The sequence below is a fragment of the Salvia hispanica genome, chromosome 2 (assembly GCF_023119035.1).
Source record: "Salvia hispanica cultivar TCC Black 2014 chromosome 2, UniMelb_Shisp_WGS_1.0, whole genome shotgun sequence".
In the NCBI taxonomy this organism is placed as follows: domain Eukaryota; kingdom Viridiplantae; phylum Streptophyta; class Magnoliopsida; order Lamiales; family Lamiaceae; genus Salvia; species Salvia hispanica.
In genome coordinates, this window is record NC_062966.1 from 9,600,759 (window position 1) to 9,619,019 (window position 18,261).

General features: G+C 35.7%; 2 protein-coding genes and 1 non-coding gene across 6 annotated transcripts; 1 reads left to right on the top strand and 2 right to left on the bottom strand.

Annotated features, from left to right (window-relative positions):
* The first annotated feature begins 1,176 nt into the window (after positions 1-1,176).
* On the top strand, positions 1,177-11,225 carry LOC125207231 (5'-3' exoribonuclease 4-like). 4 transcript variants are annotated; one of them, XM_048106482.1, is made up of 22 exons: positions 1,177-1,649; positions 2,353-2,455; positions 2,524-2,600; positions 2,687-2,878; positions 3,041-3,160; positions 3,275-3,337; positions 3,450-3,590; positions 3,704-3,868; positions 4,092-4,169; positions 4,656-4,742; positions 5,506-5,586; positions 6,438-6,533; positions 7,015-7,085; positions 7,433-7,561; positions 7,656-7,732; positions 7,822-7,862; positions 7,959-8,033; positions 8,775-8,914; positions 9,002-9,106; positions 9,190-9,265; positions 9,961-10,043; positions 10,292-11,225. In XM_048106482.1, the coding sequence occupies exons 1-22, from the start codon at positions 1,455-1,457 to the stop codon at positions 10,578-10,580; spliced, it is 2,484 nt and encodes an 827-aa protein (XP_047962439.1). In that variant the 5' UTR covers positions 1,177-1,454; the 3' UTR covers positions 10,581-11,225. The 4 variants fall into 4 exon arrangements, with proteins under 4 accessions (XP_047962439.1, XP_047962441.1, XP_047962440.1 ...); XM_048106484.1 differs by having other exon boundaries at positions 1,177-1,533; XM_048106483.1 differs by having other exon boundaries at positions 1,177-1,533; positions 2,375-2,455.
* Positions 11,226-11,358: 133 nt separating this feature from the next.
* On the bottom strand, positions 11,359-16,444 carry LOC125208110 (probable serine/threonine-protein phosphatase 2A regulatory subunit B'' subunit TON2). Its single transcript, XM_048107666.1, has 12 exons — positions 16,250-16,444; positions 16,073-16,164; positions 15,928-15,990; positions 15,565-15,663; positions 14,720-14,878; positions 14,213-14,284; positions 13,990-14,122; positions 13,844-13,908; positions 13,525-13,600; positions 12,883-12,984; positions 12,107-12,299; positions 11,359-11,804 (listed from the first exon to the last, which is right to left on the bottom strand). The coding sequence occupies exons 1-12, from the start codon at positions 16,380-16,382 to the stop codon at positions 11,564-11,566; spliced, it is 1,428 nt and encodes a 475-aa protein (XP_047963623.1). The 5' UTR covers positions 16,383-16,444; the 3' UTR covers positions 11,359-11,563.
* Positions 11,892-12,006, bottom strand: LOC125208695. The gene has a single exon (XR_007174177.1). It is a non-coding gene; the product is annotated as a small nucleolar RNA snoR104 (small nucleolar RNA).
* Positions 16,445-18,261: the final 1,817 nt, after the last annotated feature.

Genomic DNA, 18,261 nt, shown 5'->3' on the forward strand with positions numbered 1-18,261 from the left:
CTCATATTCAACTCCAAAAGGATATAATTGAAGAGTTGTGGGCACGGAGGATTGCACGGATCACCGATAGTTTTTTTTTCTATATTATGTAATTTTTTTTTTATCTATGTACTTTTTTTTAATGCAATTAATGAATTTTCCCGTATATGTGTCGTAAATTTAATTCCGTAATTTAATCGTAATTTTAATTCCGTAACGTAAAAGTATATTTTGAATTATTTTTATTGCGGCTCGCCTATGGCATTACAGCCTAAATCTGATGTGACAGGTGGATTTTTAGTGCTGCTGACGTGGCAGGGACATAGAGTGGCTGGCCTATGGCTGGCCTATTTGCATTGGAGATGCTCATGGAGGGGCTTCAAGCATGATAATATTTTTTTCTCATTTTAGTTGATTAATTGAGAATGTTAAGTTGCTAATTTAACATTAAAAATATAATAAAAAAATTATTATATTAAATTATTTAATAGTGTAATGGAGTACGTAAACTTTGGTGTCTTCTCTTTGTTAAGTTGGACCACGTTAGTATCATTGTCTCGGATCCCACTTTTAGTATGCAGATCCTACATCTCACCAACTTTTTACACTCACAATTCAATATAAAATTAACACTTTAAATGGGTCGCACTCACTTTCTTCCTTTACTTTTCTTCATAAAGTCAAACAATTTCCTAAAATCCGTGCCGAGTCAAAATGACTCTTTAAATGGTGGACGGAGGGAATAGTTTATAATCTTATTAATACTATTTTTAATTAATTCATATCCTTAAAAGAATAATTTTATATTATTTTCACTATATTTATTATTTTAATCTGTAAATATATCTTCATTATTCGAAAATCTTTTATTTCGTGCACGGATGGTAACACTAGTTAGTAAAGTAGGAGAGAGATAGAAATAAAAAATAATTAAAGCATGTTAGTTGATAATGTAGCCCATATAATTAGAGAGAAAGAAGTTAAAAAAATAGTATTGGACTATTTTTATTGGACAAATCAAAATTGAAAGAGTTTTTATTTTTATGATAAGTTATTGGACAAATCAAAATTGAAAGAGTTTTTATTTTTATGATAAGTTAAAAATGATAATAGCATAAACATATGTTTGATTGAACAATCTTAGATAGTTAACTAAAAACAGAGGAATCTCACTTTAATATCAATCAACATACAATGCACATGCATATTCAATGTCGAAGGATTCGTTGCAAATTCTGTAAATTTACGGAAGCAGCTGCAAAATTGGCAGTAAATTTTAGAAATGCTAGTTTAAAGTATTGTAGAGAGAGAGAGGGAGAGAGAGAGAGAGGAGAGAATTCGCTCACGATATTTGTGCTAGCTACGGAGATGTGCATACACTCCCCAATTCACAAAATTGCCGATTTAAAGTTTCCAAGGCACTAAGAAGCTCAAGTTGAGCCATTTCCGATTGTGAATTAACAGCTTTGTGGCGGATGGGGGTTCCTGCGTTTTACCGGTGGCTGGCGGATCGGTACCCTCTGTGTATTGTGGATGTGGTGGAGGAGGAACCAGGTCAGGATGAAGGGCCTGTTGATATATCAAGGCCAAACCCTAATGGCATTGAGTTCGATAATTTGTATTTGGATATGAATGGTATAATTCACCCTTGTTTCCACCCCGAAGGCAAGGTAGTTGGAATGCCATTTATACAACGATTTCTTACGTCATTTGCTTTACTGAATCATGTGAGGTTGTAGTAGCATAGTTCATGTATAGATTGTTTGGCTTCTCAAAAGGTATTATCAACAAGGATATAATCATGTATGACTTGTAATATACAATGTTGCAGAGTAAAAGTTAGTATCGTTTGCATCTTTTTCTTTTTCTGAACATGCCTCACTATGGCCTCACTATGCGTTTCAATATCCAGACTTCTGTGATTATTGTAAAATAGTACTAGTACTAAAATTGGCTGCAGTAATATAATCATGAATTAAATGCTAGTACATATCAAGGTTGATTTCTGTCTTCTCTAGAGATTGCTTTCTTTTTCTAGAGTCAGGGTAGTAGAATTTCATATGGCAAAGACTGGAAATGGTTTAAACATGTTACATCATTCACTATTTTCATATCATTTGAATAAAGTTTACTCTGGAGTCTGTAAATCTGAGCTAGTTACATTACTTGGATGTGATGCTTTTGGCTTTTAAATGACAATCCTGACTGAACAAACTATTCAACTCACACGAGAGTTATCATCCCAGAATGAAAATTAAAGAAAAGGACTGCAATATACTGTAGTACTTTATTCTCACTCTACTGTGATTGCAAACACATTCTTCTTCGCTATAAACTTTGCCACAACCTAATAATTGGTTCCTCTTACCGCAGCCTGCACCTGCCACTTATGCAGATGTATTTAAATCTATCTTTGATTACATTGACCATGTTGTATCATTGGTTCGTCCAAGAAGGCTCCTTTATTTGGCAATTGGTAAGCCTAATATAATAAGATCTCTACTCAGGATCAAACATAGTACCGATGTTCTTTCCTTACTACAGATGGTGTGGCTCCCAGGGCTAAAATGAACCAGCAAAGGTCTCGTCGTTTCAGGGCTGCTAAGGATGCTGCTGCAGCTGTATGTATCCTGGATTTTATGCACTTAAGTAAACTTTGATATTAATGTTAGAGATTCAACATCTGTACCCTATTTTCTTATACCAGGAAGCTGAAAAAGACAAGTTGAGGAAAGAGTTTGAACTTGAGGGGGAAAAACTATTGCCAAAAGGAAAGACTGAAACATCTGATTCAAATGTTATCACCCCTGGCACTCCATTTATGGCAGTGCTCTCTGTAGCACTTCAATACTATGTGCAGTCAAGGTTGAACCGAATTCCTGGATGGCACTTTCTCAAGGTCTGTTTGAAACTATCTTACAGGGTTTCCTGGTTGTATCTCAAGATGAGATGAATCCTTCTTGTGGAGTGATTCTTTCTATTTGTTTTTGGGTTATATTTTTTGTTTTCAGGATAACATGTCTCTCTTTATTTATTTACAAGGCATTGAATCTTTTTTAAGGTTATTCTTTCTGACGCTAATGTTCCTGGCGAGGGTGAGCACAAAATTATGTCTTATATTCGTTTACAACGCAACATTCCTGGTTTTGATCCAAACACTAGGCACTGTCTCTATGGACTGGTGAGATTTGAGAAACAATTAGCTTATTCTTTCTTGTTCTTCTCTTTTTCTTCTTACCATCATGTTTGTTTTGCATTTTGACAAGAGACATTCATTAATATATATTTTAAGTAGGATGCTGACCTGATCATGCTCTCACTAGCTACTCATGAAGTCCACTTTTCAATACTGAGGGAGGTTAGTTGCTATTGCATCTGAACTAAATGAATATCTCTCTTTTGTGCTGAGGGAGGTTGGTTGTTATTGTATCTGAACTGAATGGAAATCTCTCTTTCCCCTTATGTTGCAGGTGATTACTTTTCCTGGGAACCAGGAAAAATGCTTTCTCTGCGGCCAAGCAGGCCATCTGGCAGCTGAATGTCGTGGGGGAGCCAATGGTGATGGCACAAAGTATGCAGACGACACTCCCATTCACAAGAAGAAGTATCAGGTTACATAATTGAAGGCTTAGTCAAGCTCTTTTACTCTTATTGTCTCATAGTTCCTCCTGATTTGGTCTCTATAATTGATTTTTATTGTGGTACTTCCATATTTTGTTGCCAGTTTCTCAACATCTGGGTTTTGCGAGAATACTTGGGATATGAGCTGAATATTCCAAATCCTCCATTTGAAATTGATTTCGAGAGACTGGTGGATGATTTTGTGTTCTTATGCTTTTTTGTCGGCAATGACTTTCTTCCTCATATGCCCACATTGGAAATTAGAGAGGTATATATGAATTGAATCTAATGAATACATTACTCTCCTGTGGACATCAAGCTTGTCAACTATATCTATTATCCTAACTCAGGCATTAAGTGCAGATTCAATCAAATATGCCCTGCTATATATTACTATATCATCTTACATGCCCACACATGATTTATTTATCAATCACGTGCCGTGTTCCCACCATTAAGTTTTTTCGCTTTTATACTTTTTCAATCTGCAGGGTGCCATAAATTTGCTCATGTTCGTATATAGAAGGGAATTTGCTGCAATGGGTGGTTATCTTACAGATGCTGGTGAGGTAATCTGATTATATTTTAGCATTATTTAAGCATGTTGCGATAACACATGCACTTCTAGTATATTTGCATCCAGTGCTAGTCGATGAAAATACACAGTTGTTCCAAAAGATGAAATTTTACAGTGTATGCGTACAAAATTCAATTACCATTTGAACCATCAATGCTTGACTATCACTTTGACCCCCTCTAACTCTCCACCTGTCACTTTCCTGCTACTGGGTCAATGCTGCCACCTACCCTGTCTGACTCAATGCGCTAGACCACCTACTTTTCCATGCGTTAATGTCCTTGTGATGGATTATGATATTATGATTCATCATAACTTCTTTTTCTGCATGTTGCTATACTTGCTTATAAGTATCAGACGTGGGAACATACCTAGGGGTCCAGCTTTGCTAGTTTGATGTCACGGTATTGTTTTATTATCTATTTAGGTTAAGGTCTGGGCCTTTCTCATTGCTATTGGTATGAATCTAATGTTTCAGGTTTTCTTGGACCGGGTTGAAACTTTTGTTCAGGCAGTTGCGGTGCATGAAGATCAAATTTTTAAAAAAAGAACCCGTATACAGCAGGTAGTTAATTCATTTTCTCTTACCCGATAATAAGGCCAAACTTAGGTAAAAATATGAGATACTTGGAACTGTTACAGAGTCGTCAGACTCGTGACTGTAAGCTGACAATACAGTTTTGTTGTAGATATCAGTTTATTGAGTTTCAGTATTTGCTGATCTAATTTCCTGGATTGTGTAACCTGGTTTGGCATATGTGGTTTTCGAGCTTGAAGTTCCAGATACAATTTTGGATCTCCTCTAGCCTTCTTTGTGCGTTTTAATTTTCCTGTATGCTTCTTGACCTATCCAACTTATTCTAGCCATTAGCAAAAGCATGTCATTCTTTTGTTGCCTTTACCTGCAAAGACATAAATGAAACAACTTCACACATTTTAAGTACTTTTGGATTGCTACTTGGATATTTTAAGTGGCTTATTCTGAAAATGTGAGAAGTTTAGAAGGCTATAACACTTTTTGTTGGTGTTGCTGACTTCTCTAAGAGAGCAGTTACTTAATGATGTCCCATATCATTTTGATTAGCTAAACATTAATAATGCATGCATATGGAATATACTCTCCGTCCTTTTTTAACCACAAGATGATATTCATGTCTGCGAGTCATCTAAACTTTTCCATTAAATAAAAAAGCCTCTTTACTTTCTTTTGACATTAGATTTCTTATATCTATTTGTTTTTAATGCTAATAAGGTATTATTTCTAGTTAACTTATGACCCATTCCAATAACTTTGATACGATGCATTGGCATTTCCCTTGTTGTACCAGGCATATGAGAATAATGAAGAGATGAAGCAAAGAGCAAGGGGGCAGGCTAGTCAAAATCCTAATGCTTCAGCAGGGGACAAGGTACTTCCTATCTTCAGAGTATTTGATTTTGCTCGAACTTTGTACTTTATTTCAGTTCTTGACTGTGACTTTAGCTGGTAAGATTAGAGGCATGGTGCATTGCTTGTGATGTCAATGTCAGAATACTGCATGCTTTAATGCCCTGTTTTGGTCTTAACTACTAGTCTTACATGTTGATTGTCTGTTGTTTTTGTCCTCCCTCTTACCCTCTCCCTTCCCTCATGTTCAATGTCAAATTACTGTTTCCAATAAGTTAGTAACTAGCCAAATGATAATGCATCCAATATAGATAAATCTTATCACAATTTTGAAAAAAATTACTTACAAATTAATTCTTATCTCGTACTCATTTAGTTAGGGCTTATCTGCAGAATTTAAATTAATAGTAATACTCCTATAAAATTTGTTAGAATTCCCACTTTTATAATAGTAAAAGGTGTACCATGAACAATGTCATATCTAATTATAGATCCTTTGGTTATAATGGAATTGGATTGCACTAGCAAATTAATTGCTGTACTATGGAACATCGAAACTACTAATTGCCATACTTGTAACGTGGGCACTATTATGCGATAATCGTGAATTCGAAAGACAATCTTGTCCTGATTTATTGATGATAGTGATTCGCTTATCCATAACTGGATCGTAGTTTTAATAATGTCCCAGCAGTTATATTTTATGTTTAGCAGAGGTCTGTAATTTTATCAATTGTTCTTCAGTTTGCTATCATGTGTTCTCCAGCTGGTGTTTGGAAATTCAAAATACTTTCTTTTTGTTGATCCATCTGTTTGCATGTATCAAAGTAGTGGTTTATATTAATATTATGGTGACTTTTTTCTCTTTAACAGGTGAAATTGGGGGAACCTGGATATAAAGAAAGGTATTATTCTGAGAAATTTGGTACATCTGATCCGCAGAAGATTGATGAAATACGATCAGATGTGGTAAGTACACCTATCATATAATTTCAGTTCTCTGTTACTTTGTTTAGCAGTTTAGCTTCACTTGTCGCTACTCTTTTCACTATAAATCTACAGAAGTTTATATTTTAAATATTGCAATAAGCATCAATTGCTCCATCGACAACTTTACAGCTGGTTTTCTACCAACACACGAACTCTATAGAACTATTTCCCTATTGGTGTTAACAAGCTATATAATCTCTTAAATTTTTTGTATAATATTGCATTTCTTTTTATTTTCATATCCTCTTCTTCCTTGACAATTTTCAGATTTTTTTCCTTTTCTTATTCTTCTTTAAATATTGTGAGAAAAACATAAAATCGTTTAATCCAGTGGAGAAGGGGATCGGTTGCAATGTGTTTAAGAGGTTTAATCGCTTATGCTCATCTGCGTTTATGAATCAACATCAACATTTTTTCAAATGTAAAGCTCTTCTTCTTCCTCTTCTTCTTCCTCTTCCAGGTTTTGAAGTTTGTGGAAGGGCTGTGTTGGGTTTGCCGCTATTATTACCAAGGTGTCTGCTCATGGCAGTGGTGTGTTCTTGTGTCTCCCTTTATGATATACTAGTTTGTACAGCCAAAAAATATAAGTACTACATTTTAATGCAACTTTGCACTTCTGGTCTTTTGATGTTGTTTATTAAGTATACTATAATACACATCAAATCACTGTTTCGGTAATCCTTAGCTCTTGATAGGAAGATATGGAAAATTCGATGTCAGTGAATTAATTCTTACCTGGAATACTGTGCCAATGGATTATTATAGCTGTGAAGATTTTAATGTCATATACTTGCATGATGCATCCCAAAGTAATTACCAATTGTACTTCTCCCTCCCGAATCATGCACACTTCGCCCTTTTTAATATTTTTTCTCCAGGTACTATCCATATCATTATGCTCCATTTGCATCTGACCTTAAAGGCTTAGCTGATTTAGAGATAACCTTCTTCCCAGGGGAGCCTTTTAAACCCTTTGATCAATTATTGGGAACACTGCCAGCTGCGAGGTACTTTCACCTTTTTTACAGAGTGGTGATCTGTTGATTTGCCTCATTATTTTCATCTTTGTTGTGTTACCTCAATGTTGTTTCCTGCACACAGTTCTACTGCTCTCCCTGAAAGATACAGAAGGTTGATGTCTGATCCTGCATCACCTATTGTTGATTTCTATCCAAATGGTAGTCATTTATCTTTTGAATACTGCCCTTTTCCTTATACTTCGTATTATGTATTTTGCTGACCATACTTATTTTTTTCTTGTGGCCAGATTTTGAAATCGACATGAATGGAAAACGCTTCGCATGGCAGGTATTTCATATGATTAGAATATCGTTTGCTTCGGTGACCAGTTGTATCCTGTCTATTTAACCAAAAACTAATGTCTTTCATTTGCTGAAATCTCAGGGTGTTGCCAAATTACCATTCATTGATGAGAAGAAATTGCTTTCTGAGACCAAGAAACTTGAGGAAACTTTAACGGTCTGTGGCTCTGTACGATTTGCATCCATTGGTCTCTAATAACTAGTGATTAATCTATGAACTGAAAAGAAATAATTAGTATGTTGAAAAAATAATTAAATTTTGAACTGAAAAGCTAGAGATTTTCATATGCCTGCCCTCTTTGTGTAGATCTTGCATGAATAATTAGTGATTTAGAATAAAATACTACTCCCTCAGTCCCATAGTAGATGTCACACTTGAGAGATGGCACGGGATTTTAGGAGATGTTATTTTGTGTGTTAAGTGGTAAAATATTATTTTATAATTGATGTGAGAAGGAACTTTTTCCGAAAGTGGAAATGTGATATCTTTTGTGGGACAAACTAAAAAGGAAAGTGTGACATCTACTATGGGACGGAGGGAGTACCTCCTTCCACAAAAAATAGTCTTAGTTGTGGACGGCATGGGTTGTTAGTGCAAAGTTTGTAAAGTAAGAGAGGTAGAGAGAAAAATTGGTTGAAGTGTTATTAGTGGAAAATGGAGCCCACCTCATTCGAGATTAAAAAAACTTATAAATAGATAGATACTACTACTAATTTCTGTGGATGACCCAAAATGGAAAAACAAGGCTTTTTTCGTGGATGAATGTAGTACTATATGACAGCAACAATAAGTTGGATTCATTTAATTCTCATAAGTTGGATGAATGTGGTACCATGCTGCGTGTTGATACAATGGTTGGAAAATGAAAATGTTGAGCCATCTTCCGTTTTCATTTAGGAGGAAGAGCAATTTCGAAATTGTGTCATGTTCGATTTGTTATATGTTCATCCTCGTCACCCTTTGGCTGCTCAAATAACCATCTACTATCGTCTTTCTGGCATTGAAAAATCCCCATGGCCTGTTGATGCAGTTGCGAGGTTAATCTCTATCTATTATGATGAAACTTCATCTTATACGTCAGTTTTCTGCAATGTTGATTCTTTTCTACTGTCTGGTTGTTTCAGTGCTGGAATGAATGGATTTTTGTGGTTAACTAAAAGGAATGACTTGAAAAGGGTTATCCCTTCTCCAGTCTACGGTTTGGAAGACATCACAAACAATCAAGCCGTGTAAGTGATATGAGCCCTTCAACCCAATTGTTTTTGCAGATTACTGAACAGGACCCTGAATGAGCGTACTCTATTTTTTTCAGAAATGTGACATATCTGAATCCAGCACCGCATGCCCACACTCCAAAACCTCCTGCTGGTGTAAATATGCCTGTACAGGTATGATTCAACTTTTATGGCCACTTCTCTTGGTCATAGATGCATAGGCTGAGGCTCCATTTGGTTTTAAAGAGGATGGGGAACATCATTGGAGAGAAACTAAAATTCTATTTGGTTGCAGAATTCTTTGAATGCCAATTTCTACTTAGAGAAGAATTTTCTTTGAGTTCTGTTAAGATAACAAATTCAAATTGGAATCATGGCATAACTACTTTTCTTGCCATTCGACCATCACTATATATTTCCACCTTAGCCATCTCAAATTGCTATCTTTCTTTTATTCTCAGTGAACTGAACTTTTTTTATTTTAAAACAAAAGGTTGACAGTATAATTGAATAAATGAGCAACAAAGTTGAATCAAATTGAGAAGATGCGATCCACACACCATAACTCGAATTTGGACTGCCCTTTCAGTGTAACCATATCTATGTGTTTGAATTTTGAAAGAATGTATCTTGTCTTTTGTTTTATACTGTAGTAGTTTTCTGTCGAGTTGTTCTAGGGTTTGACAGGCCAAAGTGTGTGTTTACGATTGTGCAAGCATCCACTATCATGCCAAACATTCATCCCCGTGTTCCTTGTTTGTATTTATATTTCTTTCTTTTTTTTTTGGCATAGGCATGAGTTGGTCAAATGATGGCACAGTTTACTTTCTCTTTTCCATTCTATATCTAATTTCATACTTTAACTGCAGACAGTTAAATCGTTTGACATAAAACCTGCCCCAACATTATGGCATGAAGACAATGGGGGAAGGAACCAGCTAGGCAAAGAAAGGTACTACTAATTTATGCATGGACAGAAAGAAATAGTGATTGCCGAAATTATTTATTCTGAGAGTCGTATTTTTATACATGATATTCAATTTCATTCAGTGGTCTAAGAATCCCTTTCTTTGCTTTGAGCTTTAGATTAGCGAACCTTAATTCAAAATACCTTTTGGATCTAAGGAAATAAGTACATGCTGCTCTTGTGACTGGTTTAGTTCCCTTATCACGCTTGTCTGTATCGTGTGTGCTCCACAGACCACAGGTTTCTAGGGCGATATCTGGTCCTATTTTGGGAGAAGCTGCTCATCGTCTGGTTCACAATACGTTGAACATAAAGTCGGATCGCACAAATTCTTTCAATTTCCATGGGAATCATGTTGCCAACAGGATGAGGCCAGCTGGACCACCTGGGTATGAAATGGGAGTCTCAGAGATCCAAAATTATCCGAACCGCCATGCATCTTATAGGCCAAGAGCAGCCGTGCCATCTGGGTATGGGAAGTGCTCTGATGGGAAGTGCTCGATACAGTGGGGCCCCAAATAATTTGCAAAACAATAGGCCGATTTACAACATGCAAGACAGATATTCATATCACGAACAGCATCATGACCTTAGAGGCGGCATGTCTGCATTAACTATAGAAGGTGGTTCTTCCAAAGGCAGGTCACTTGCAGGATCTTCTTCAAGATCGTCAAATTCTTTTCAGATGCCACATACCGCTGCTCAACTCTCACAGCAGACAGGTCCACTTCCATCACCACTTCCTAAGTGGATAAGCAAACGTCCAGATGGGGCTACAGACATGTATTATACGCAACAGACTTCAGTAGCAGCAGGGCAAGGCGGACACCATTATCAGGTGAAAAATAAGACTGGCGCAGAACGTCGCTGATTCACCAGCAATGATCTCCAAGAAAGAATGTTGTAAACTGAATATGGTATATGCCGATGCGATCTAGTTAGTCTCTGATAGTAATGCACCTGAATTCAATTGGAGAGGTGCACAAATGTTGTTTCTTTTATTTTGAATTATAGCGATCGATTAAAGAGTAGACCACAGGTTTAGTGTAGCATTCTATGTCGTGGGAAGGATATTTTAGTTTCCCTTTCCTATCTGTCTAATCCCTGTTTATAGCCTAACAAACTACTCCTTTTGCAGCAGTTATAAAACAATGTTCTTAGATACTATGAAACCGTTTGTTACCCTCTAAATCTTGCTAAATTGGATTAAAAATAATTTTGTCCTTGAAAAATATTGGTATGCATCTATTGATGTACAAATTTGATAACTATCATATTAATATAGTTGAAAATATCAGAGTACCAAAAGTAAACACATTTCTATTACTAAAATTATAGATTGTTAGTAAGCTAGACAAGCGATATAAGAATTACAACATGATAATTCTATACATATATAATTCTCAACACTCGGTTGTCTTCAAACCTAGCTGACAAATCCACAATTTTCCCTAATGGTCTTCTGCAACATGTATTATTACTACAAGTGGCTCTGAAGATGGTGCCTATTGTTCCTCTTCGGGTTCTTCCTCTTCCTGCAGAAGGTTTTCTCTGTTGTCATGTGCCCAGAATCCACGCACGTCAATTAGCATACTTGCAACCGTGCCGCCCTGCTTGCAACCGAGTAGATCGGCTAGGGTTATTCTCAACGGGTCAGCTGGTTTGACCATATCCCAGATTTCATCCCTCACGTCCTCAATACAAAGTTCATAGTTGCCACCTTCGATCCATTTTTGGTGAACATCCCTGTTCCACATTAGAGAAGATTTTTAGTATCATTCAATATCTGATATTAAAGACATAAATTATTTGGGAAGATCCAAAGCTCGGTGTTCATGTGTCTGCAACTTGAGACATGTAGATCAAGCTCAAGAACTACATGCAGGAATTCCAGCAGGTTTTTGTAGGAAGCTTATATCAGGAACATTCATAACTATTGATGCTACCCCTCTTTACTTCCGTATAATTTTTTTCTTTAGATCAAGACGAGCATAACGAATGGAGTATATTCCAAACACTTCAGCAACAACATGATTTTAAAACCAAACCTGAATAATGTGTGGATATCAGCAGTTGTGAGGAATCCTCGTCCATTAAGATCAAGGCATCTAAACAAATATGTCAGTCCTTCTGGAGTATCTTTATTCTCCAAAGCCAGAACAAAGTCAAGAAAACTCTCAAAATCCATCTCGCGAGCATTACCATTGCCATTCTTTCCACGTCGGACATGCTCATCAAACACTGATAAGAATATGATAACAAAAACAATTCAAGTTTACAACTAAAACAAATAATACAGAATATTTCAAACAAAATTGAAATACGGCATAGTTGGTTAACTGACATTTATATCCGGTTTTCACCCATGAGAGAAGTAGAGGGGGGGCGTGTTGGAGATCATGTAATGGTAATAAAATTTATGATATGGGCTATCATTTCTGTTTAAAAGCAGCTTTTGAGTCTTCATCTCTGAAGTGGGCTTTGGAAATAACTAGTTTCTGATTTTAACGGCTGCTAGGGTCACAGAATTGCATTTTATGATGGAAAGATCCATCAAAGAGGTATTACCAATGAGGAATCATATCATTATATCATACAATGTCATTGTCTTCACAGAATCTAAAGGGTTTCTAGAGAGAGAAGCATGAATAGTAAATGATGCTAACTTCAGAACATGTTGAAGAGTGTTGAAAAATATGAGGCAATGATTTGACACCCAAACAATTGTAAAAAATGTACAATTGGCTGCAGATGGGAAAAATTTATCAACTCTAAGAGGTAATTTTTGTGGTTTTTGTCTTTAGGGGATACAGTTGGTTCCTACCTCTCTCAATGAAAATATCTGTCAATGTCCCATCAGCATAATCTCGAAGTTCCTGTTTGCTCAGTGATCCACTCGCATCTTTATCAAGAGCAAGGAACATATCTGCAAGGACCAATTCCAGCAGTTATATGGAGTAAATATTCTAACAAAAACAAACATCTGATGTAGGCCACCTACTACTATCAAGGAATCAAAGCCAGTTTCCCAAGATCAGAAACAGGCAGTCAAAAGGAAACTTTCAAATTTGCAGTCTATAAAACTGTTTAGAAAAGCCTAACTCTGGAGGAAAGAGAAGAATGAACGTGGAGAAGTTCAAGCTACTGGATGGCTTTTGTTCCTGTTCATAAATGAACAGAGAAACAGGTCATATATAAAAAGTAAACAACTCTACCTTAAATATAGTTTGTAACAAGAGAAAATTACATTAAAAAAAGGTACTCCTATACTTGACAAGAAAAAACACTTGGCAAATTAACACTTCCAAAAAGAAAAATAACTATACCAAGAGACGGATAATGTTAACATCTAGCATTAAGAAACTAATTCTACAAAGTAAATTTGAGAAAAAAATTAAGGCTCAAAGAACATTAATTGAAGTGGGGAGAACATTTCTGAAATATAGAGTAAGGTAAACGAACAAACCACATATGCGTTGAGCAGATGTCAGTGAGAACCAGTTTTCAGCTTGTTCAGTATCAGTCGCTTCTTCCTCACTTTCCTATTGCACATACAAGATCAAAATAATGTGATATGCATAACATACAGGGGAAGAAAAAAAATGTGCAAGAAAGTGGCTTGAGATACTCCAGCTGTTTAATGCAAAAAAGGTAAAAAGATCTAAAGACTTCAATCTAAATTCTGGAGGCAAATTCCACATGAATTGGCTACTTTCAAGGCAGATTTTTCAAATAGGAGTTTAGGCAGGGATTAAATTGATTTCAAATAATACTAAAAAAAATACCTGATGTAGTTCCATTAGCTCTTGAAGGCAATTACTAAGGAGGACTTTCTTTATGCATGCCTTTCCTGATATCACAATCAGTATTTATATGTATATTAGACAGGGACAACCCTACAAGCAAGCCAACTAATAGAACTGAAGCCAACCTCGTTTATGTGGATCACAAAAGAAGAAGAATTTATGGGCAGCTATGCGACAATACATCTGAATAAAACCAGCAGGCATGTCCCTCAACTGTGCCAAATTGGGAATAAGACCTCCTATGTAATTCTCCATTTCCTATTTCATATAGAAAAGGGATGTTAGCACATTTGAGTTTGTAGTTAACAAGTGATTCCAATCAAAGCTTCAAAAGTACAATCAACATACATAAGGTTGAAGAAAGCCATCCGAATCCTCATCGAGCTCACTCATATCAATTCTTGCTTGAGTGAGAGAAACCTGGACATCAAGAGATCAAGCGTTATTTCATAATTGGGAATCTTTGCATACAAGCATCTCAGGAGCCAGGACGTGACTTATCATTTTAATATTCATACGGCAGTTACTGAACAATTCCTTGCTCAAAAGAGCTCTCGACTGAAATGCATCCATATTAATAGACTAACAGTTCAAACTCATGCGGTAAATAGTGATAGAACTAGCGGAAAAGAGAAGTGACTTCAAGTGAGGCTGACAAATATGAAACTTCCAAATGTCAATTTAGCAAGAACTATGTATATTAAGGTTTGAACTGTTGATTTGGTTGCATTTTTCCATATTAAGGTAAACAGAACCATAACAAAGACACAAGTTAATATACTACACATCTATATGAGATGGGGAGGGTTGCACAGATAAACTTTCGGCAGAAACCAAAGGAGCAGAAGCTTTTACCGTGCGCATCACATAGAGGTAGAAAGGGAGGATGGATATTCGTCCAGATTCATCTTTCTCAAACTTCATGAAATTTGAGGGGCTGAAAAAGCGTCGACATTTAAGGCCTATCTGTTCTGTACATACCGAGGCTATGTGGCAGAAGTCTTCATAATTCATCTAAACAATTACAAAAAGAACTATATCACAATCCAACTTGTTACAGAAATATACAAGCATCCGATTATCTGATGCAAAGAAGACAGAAACTGACAATTCAAATATAAATGCACAAAAGGCAGTAATGGAATAAAATGAGGAAAACCCCGTCGAACGCCAAACATACAAAACCAGAAAAGAAGTAATGATAGCAGCAACTGAGATTCCACAGTGCAGATGCATGCCAGATGATGTCAATTATTAACAGTATATGGTTAGAACCCTGAGTCCTTGACACTATCAAATTAAAATAAGATCAATTTGACACATTTCAGCCAGGCAGGATCAATATTAAGTGCATCTCATATTTACTAAAACTGAGTATGTGATGATTAAAGTTCCAAAAAAACTGGCATTGCTGTGATCAAATTTCATACTTGATAACTATCTGATCTTCAGAGAAAAACAATCAATGGACAAGCACTATTGCATAATAAGAATCTATTTCGCATACTGCAACCTTCAGCAGTTCTTTTACTACGTACATAGACATTTTAAGTATCTATCATAATGAATGTCTGGTGGTCCTGGTGGATAACTCCATGCACCAAAGGTTGAAAGAATAAAGCATTGCTCCTCCAAATGTACCAGAATAGAAACATTTACGAACTGTACTAGGATGAATATGAATGTAAACAAGTAGTAACCTTTTCAGCACCAGTGGCATCGTCGATTACACAATTTTCCCTCAGGCAAACCCACATAGCATCCAGGTCATCGGCATTCAGCAAAATATCAGATTGTTTCTGATTGCAGGAAAGAGCGAATTTCAGTTATACATCAAATATCAAAGTCAAGCAACCCATGACAGGAAAAACAACTGATTATCAGCTGTACTTTAAAGTTTAAACATAACGCCCCAAGGACATCAAGGTGGAAGAATAAATCAAACATTTTAAACAGCAACAACAAACTAGGCACGCTGATACTGATTCTCAACGCAAAGAGTGCTAACATACTGAAACTAAATCATATCTACATGTAGCAAAACACAAATTCAAATGAAATACCTTGAGAAACCGATACTTGGCCAGCCTCTGGACCCTATGACTGATAGAACCTTCTTCAGGTTTCTGAAATCGGAAATGAAAAACACAATTACTGCAACATAACGCCAAATTTGTTTATTTTTATGTTTATTCCTGAAAAAAAAACCTTCTTGTAGAAGCTCGGAATGGTTCCAGCTTCAGCGCTCTTCTGTTGCTTTGCTTTGAATATGTCGAGCAAAATTCTTTTGGTCTCTAGTTCTGAATCAAGCAAGTAATGATTCGGCATTTTGAGTGTAGGTCGAAATTATGAAGGAAAACAAAGCAAATGTTAGTAGATACGCACCCATAAGGGCTTCGGATCCGAGGCCGGCGCCGGATCCAATGAAGCGGCGGAGATTACGAACCCAGAGCATTGAAGACGCAGCCGGAATCTTCCGCTGCGTCGATGCATCGCCATCGCTGGACCCACTATACATCTTCGCCTAATTGCTTAAGCCCTCTCTCTGTCTCTGCCTGCTCCCAATCTTACCTCACCAAAAATGTCTGCTAAAACACATTGTGGGTAATAATGTAAACTTCAACTTTATTCAGGACTATTATACAATTACCACTATTTAAGGGAGCTTTCTGTAATATACGAAACTTAATTTTTCTTTCTTGTTTTGTTAGTAGTATACTCTTCTTTGAATAATTTGTGTAGCATTTTGTTTAAAAATATATTCACGAATAATTTGGATATTAGTAGTAGTACTTTTTTATAAAATGAGTTTCATTAATTTGAAGGGTGTACATTACTCAATAATAAAAAAACGCACACAGTTGATTTTCTTATGACAATTTTATTGCAATTATTATGCGGGAGAGGTATATAATTTAGGGTAAATTTAAATCCTAAACTATATTTGCGTTATTAAAAATGTACTCCACAAAATATGATACTCCATATTTAATTAAATCTCAAATTATTCATTTTATATTAAAAATATAATGCATCTATTTTTCGGTCCCCGAAATCTCAACACAATCTATCATATATCATTGTATACTTTCATTATTATTTTTAAAATTACTTACAAAATGATGTTGTTTAATACTTTAAGGGCATTCACAATAGTGTCGGAATTCTCGTCGGGTGCGGGGTGGTTTCCTGCGCGGAATCGGCCGGAAAAATTGATTTCAATTATTTTATAAATGTATTTTTTCATTTATAAATACGCTCGCTATTATCCTCGTTTTACCATATTTATTTCCATTTTCACTTCTATAACCCCTCTTTCTATCTTTCCTACTCTCTGCTATAAATAAATTCCGACCAGAGCAAGTCTTCTTATGATAAGTTTTAATGGGGTTATTTAATCAATACTCCATATAATGTTATTTAATTAACTTTTACAAATTGGATGGTGATTAAAAATTTAAAAATAAAAATAAGTTGTAATTGAATAGAATGGTGACGTGATAGAACTACTATAATAAATGGAGTGGGGAATATTGATGGCATGAGAACTTGATTTCTGATCGGTATTTGTGTTTCATTTATTATGCTTTCATGGATATTTTTTAAGCTTGCTTCTCTGGTGAATTACTCCCACCGTCCTTGATTAAGAGTCGTACTTTGATCAGGCATGAATTTTAAGAAATGTAAAGAAAAAATTGGTTGAAAAAATTAGTGGAATGTGGGATCCATTTTTTTATATTAGTTTTATAATAAAATTGAGTGAATTAAGTTAGCAGAATGTGAGACCTACTTACTATTTATAGTATAAATAAAGTGTGACTCTTAATTTGAGACGATCCAAAATGGAAAAGTGTGACTCTTAACCTGGGACGGAGGGAATAAGTTTGTTTACTTGTTAACCTACTCCATCCACTCTAAAACTGGACCGGGAAAATTGCCTTCAAATCCGGCCCAATAACTATGAAATTAAGCCCACGCTCTGTGTCAAAGTTGGTAATAATGCAATTTTATTTTATTTTTGTCTAGAAAATAACAACAAATAAATACACGGGAATAAGAATAAGAATGACCAAGTAGGCGATAATAAATAGTGGCTTCTGATAAATTCATTTGATTATTCCAATTTGTTGAATAATCCATCACAAACTTGTATCACGTTTAGATCTAATTAATTAAACTAATTAAAAAGCAAATACTCCAAATGCTAATACGATAATCGATGACTAGACAACAGCAAACAGTTGTGCGTTTGTTCATTTTAATGTGTATTTATAGTTGTTGTGATCCATAAATATCATTATTCTTTATATACATGTACATAAATTAATAAATATAAGGTATATACCTGAAAAAGCTAATAATACAAGGCATAAGCCTGCCACTGCCACCCACTGTCT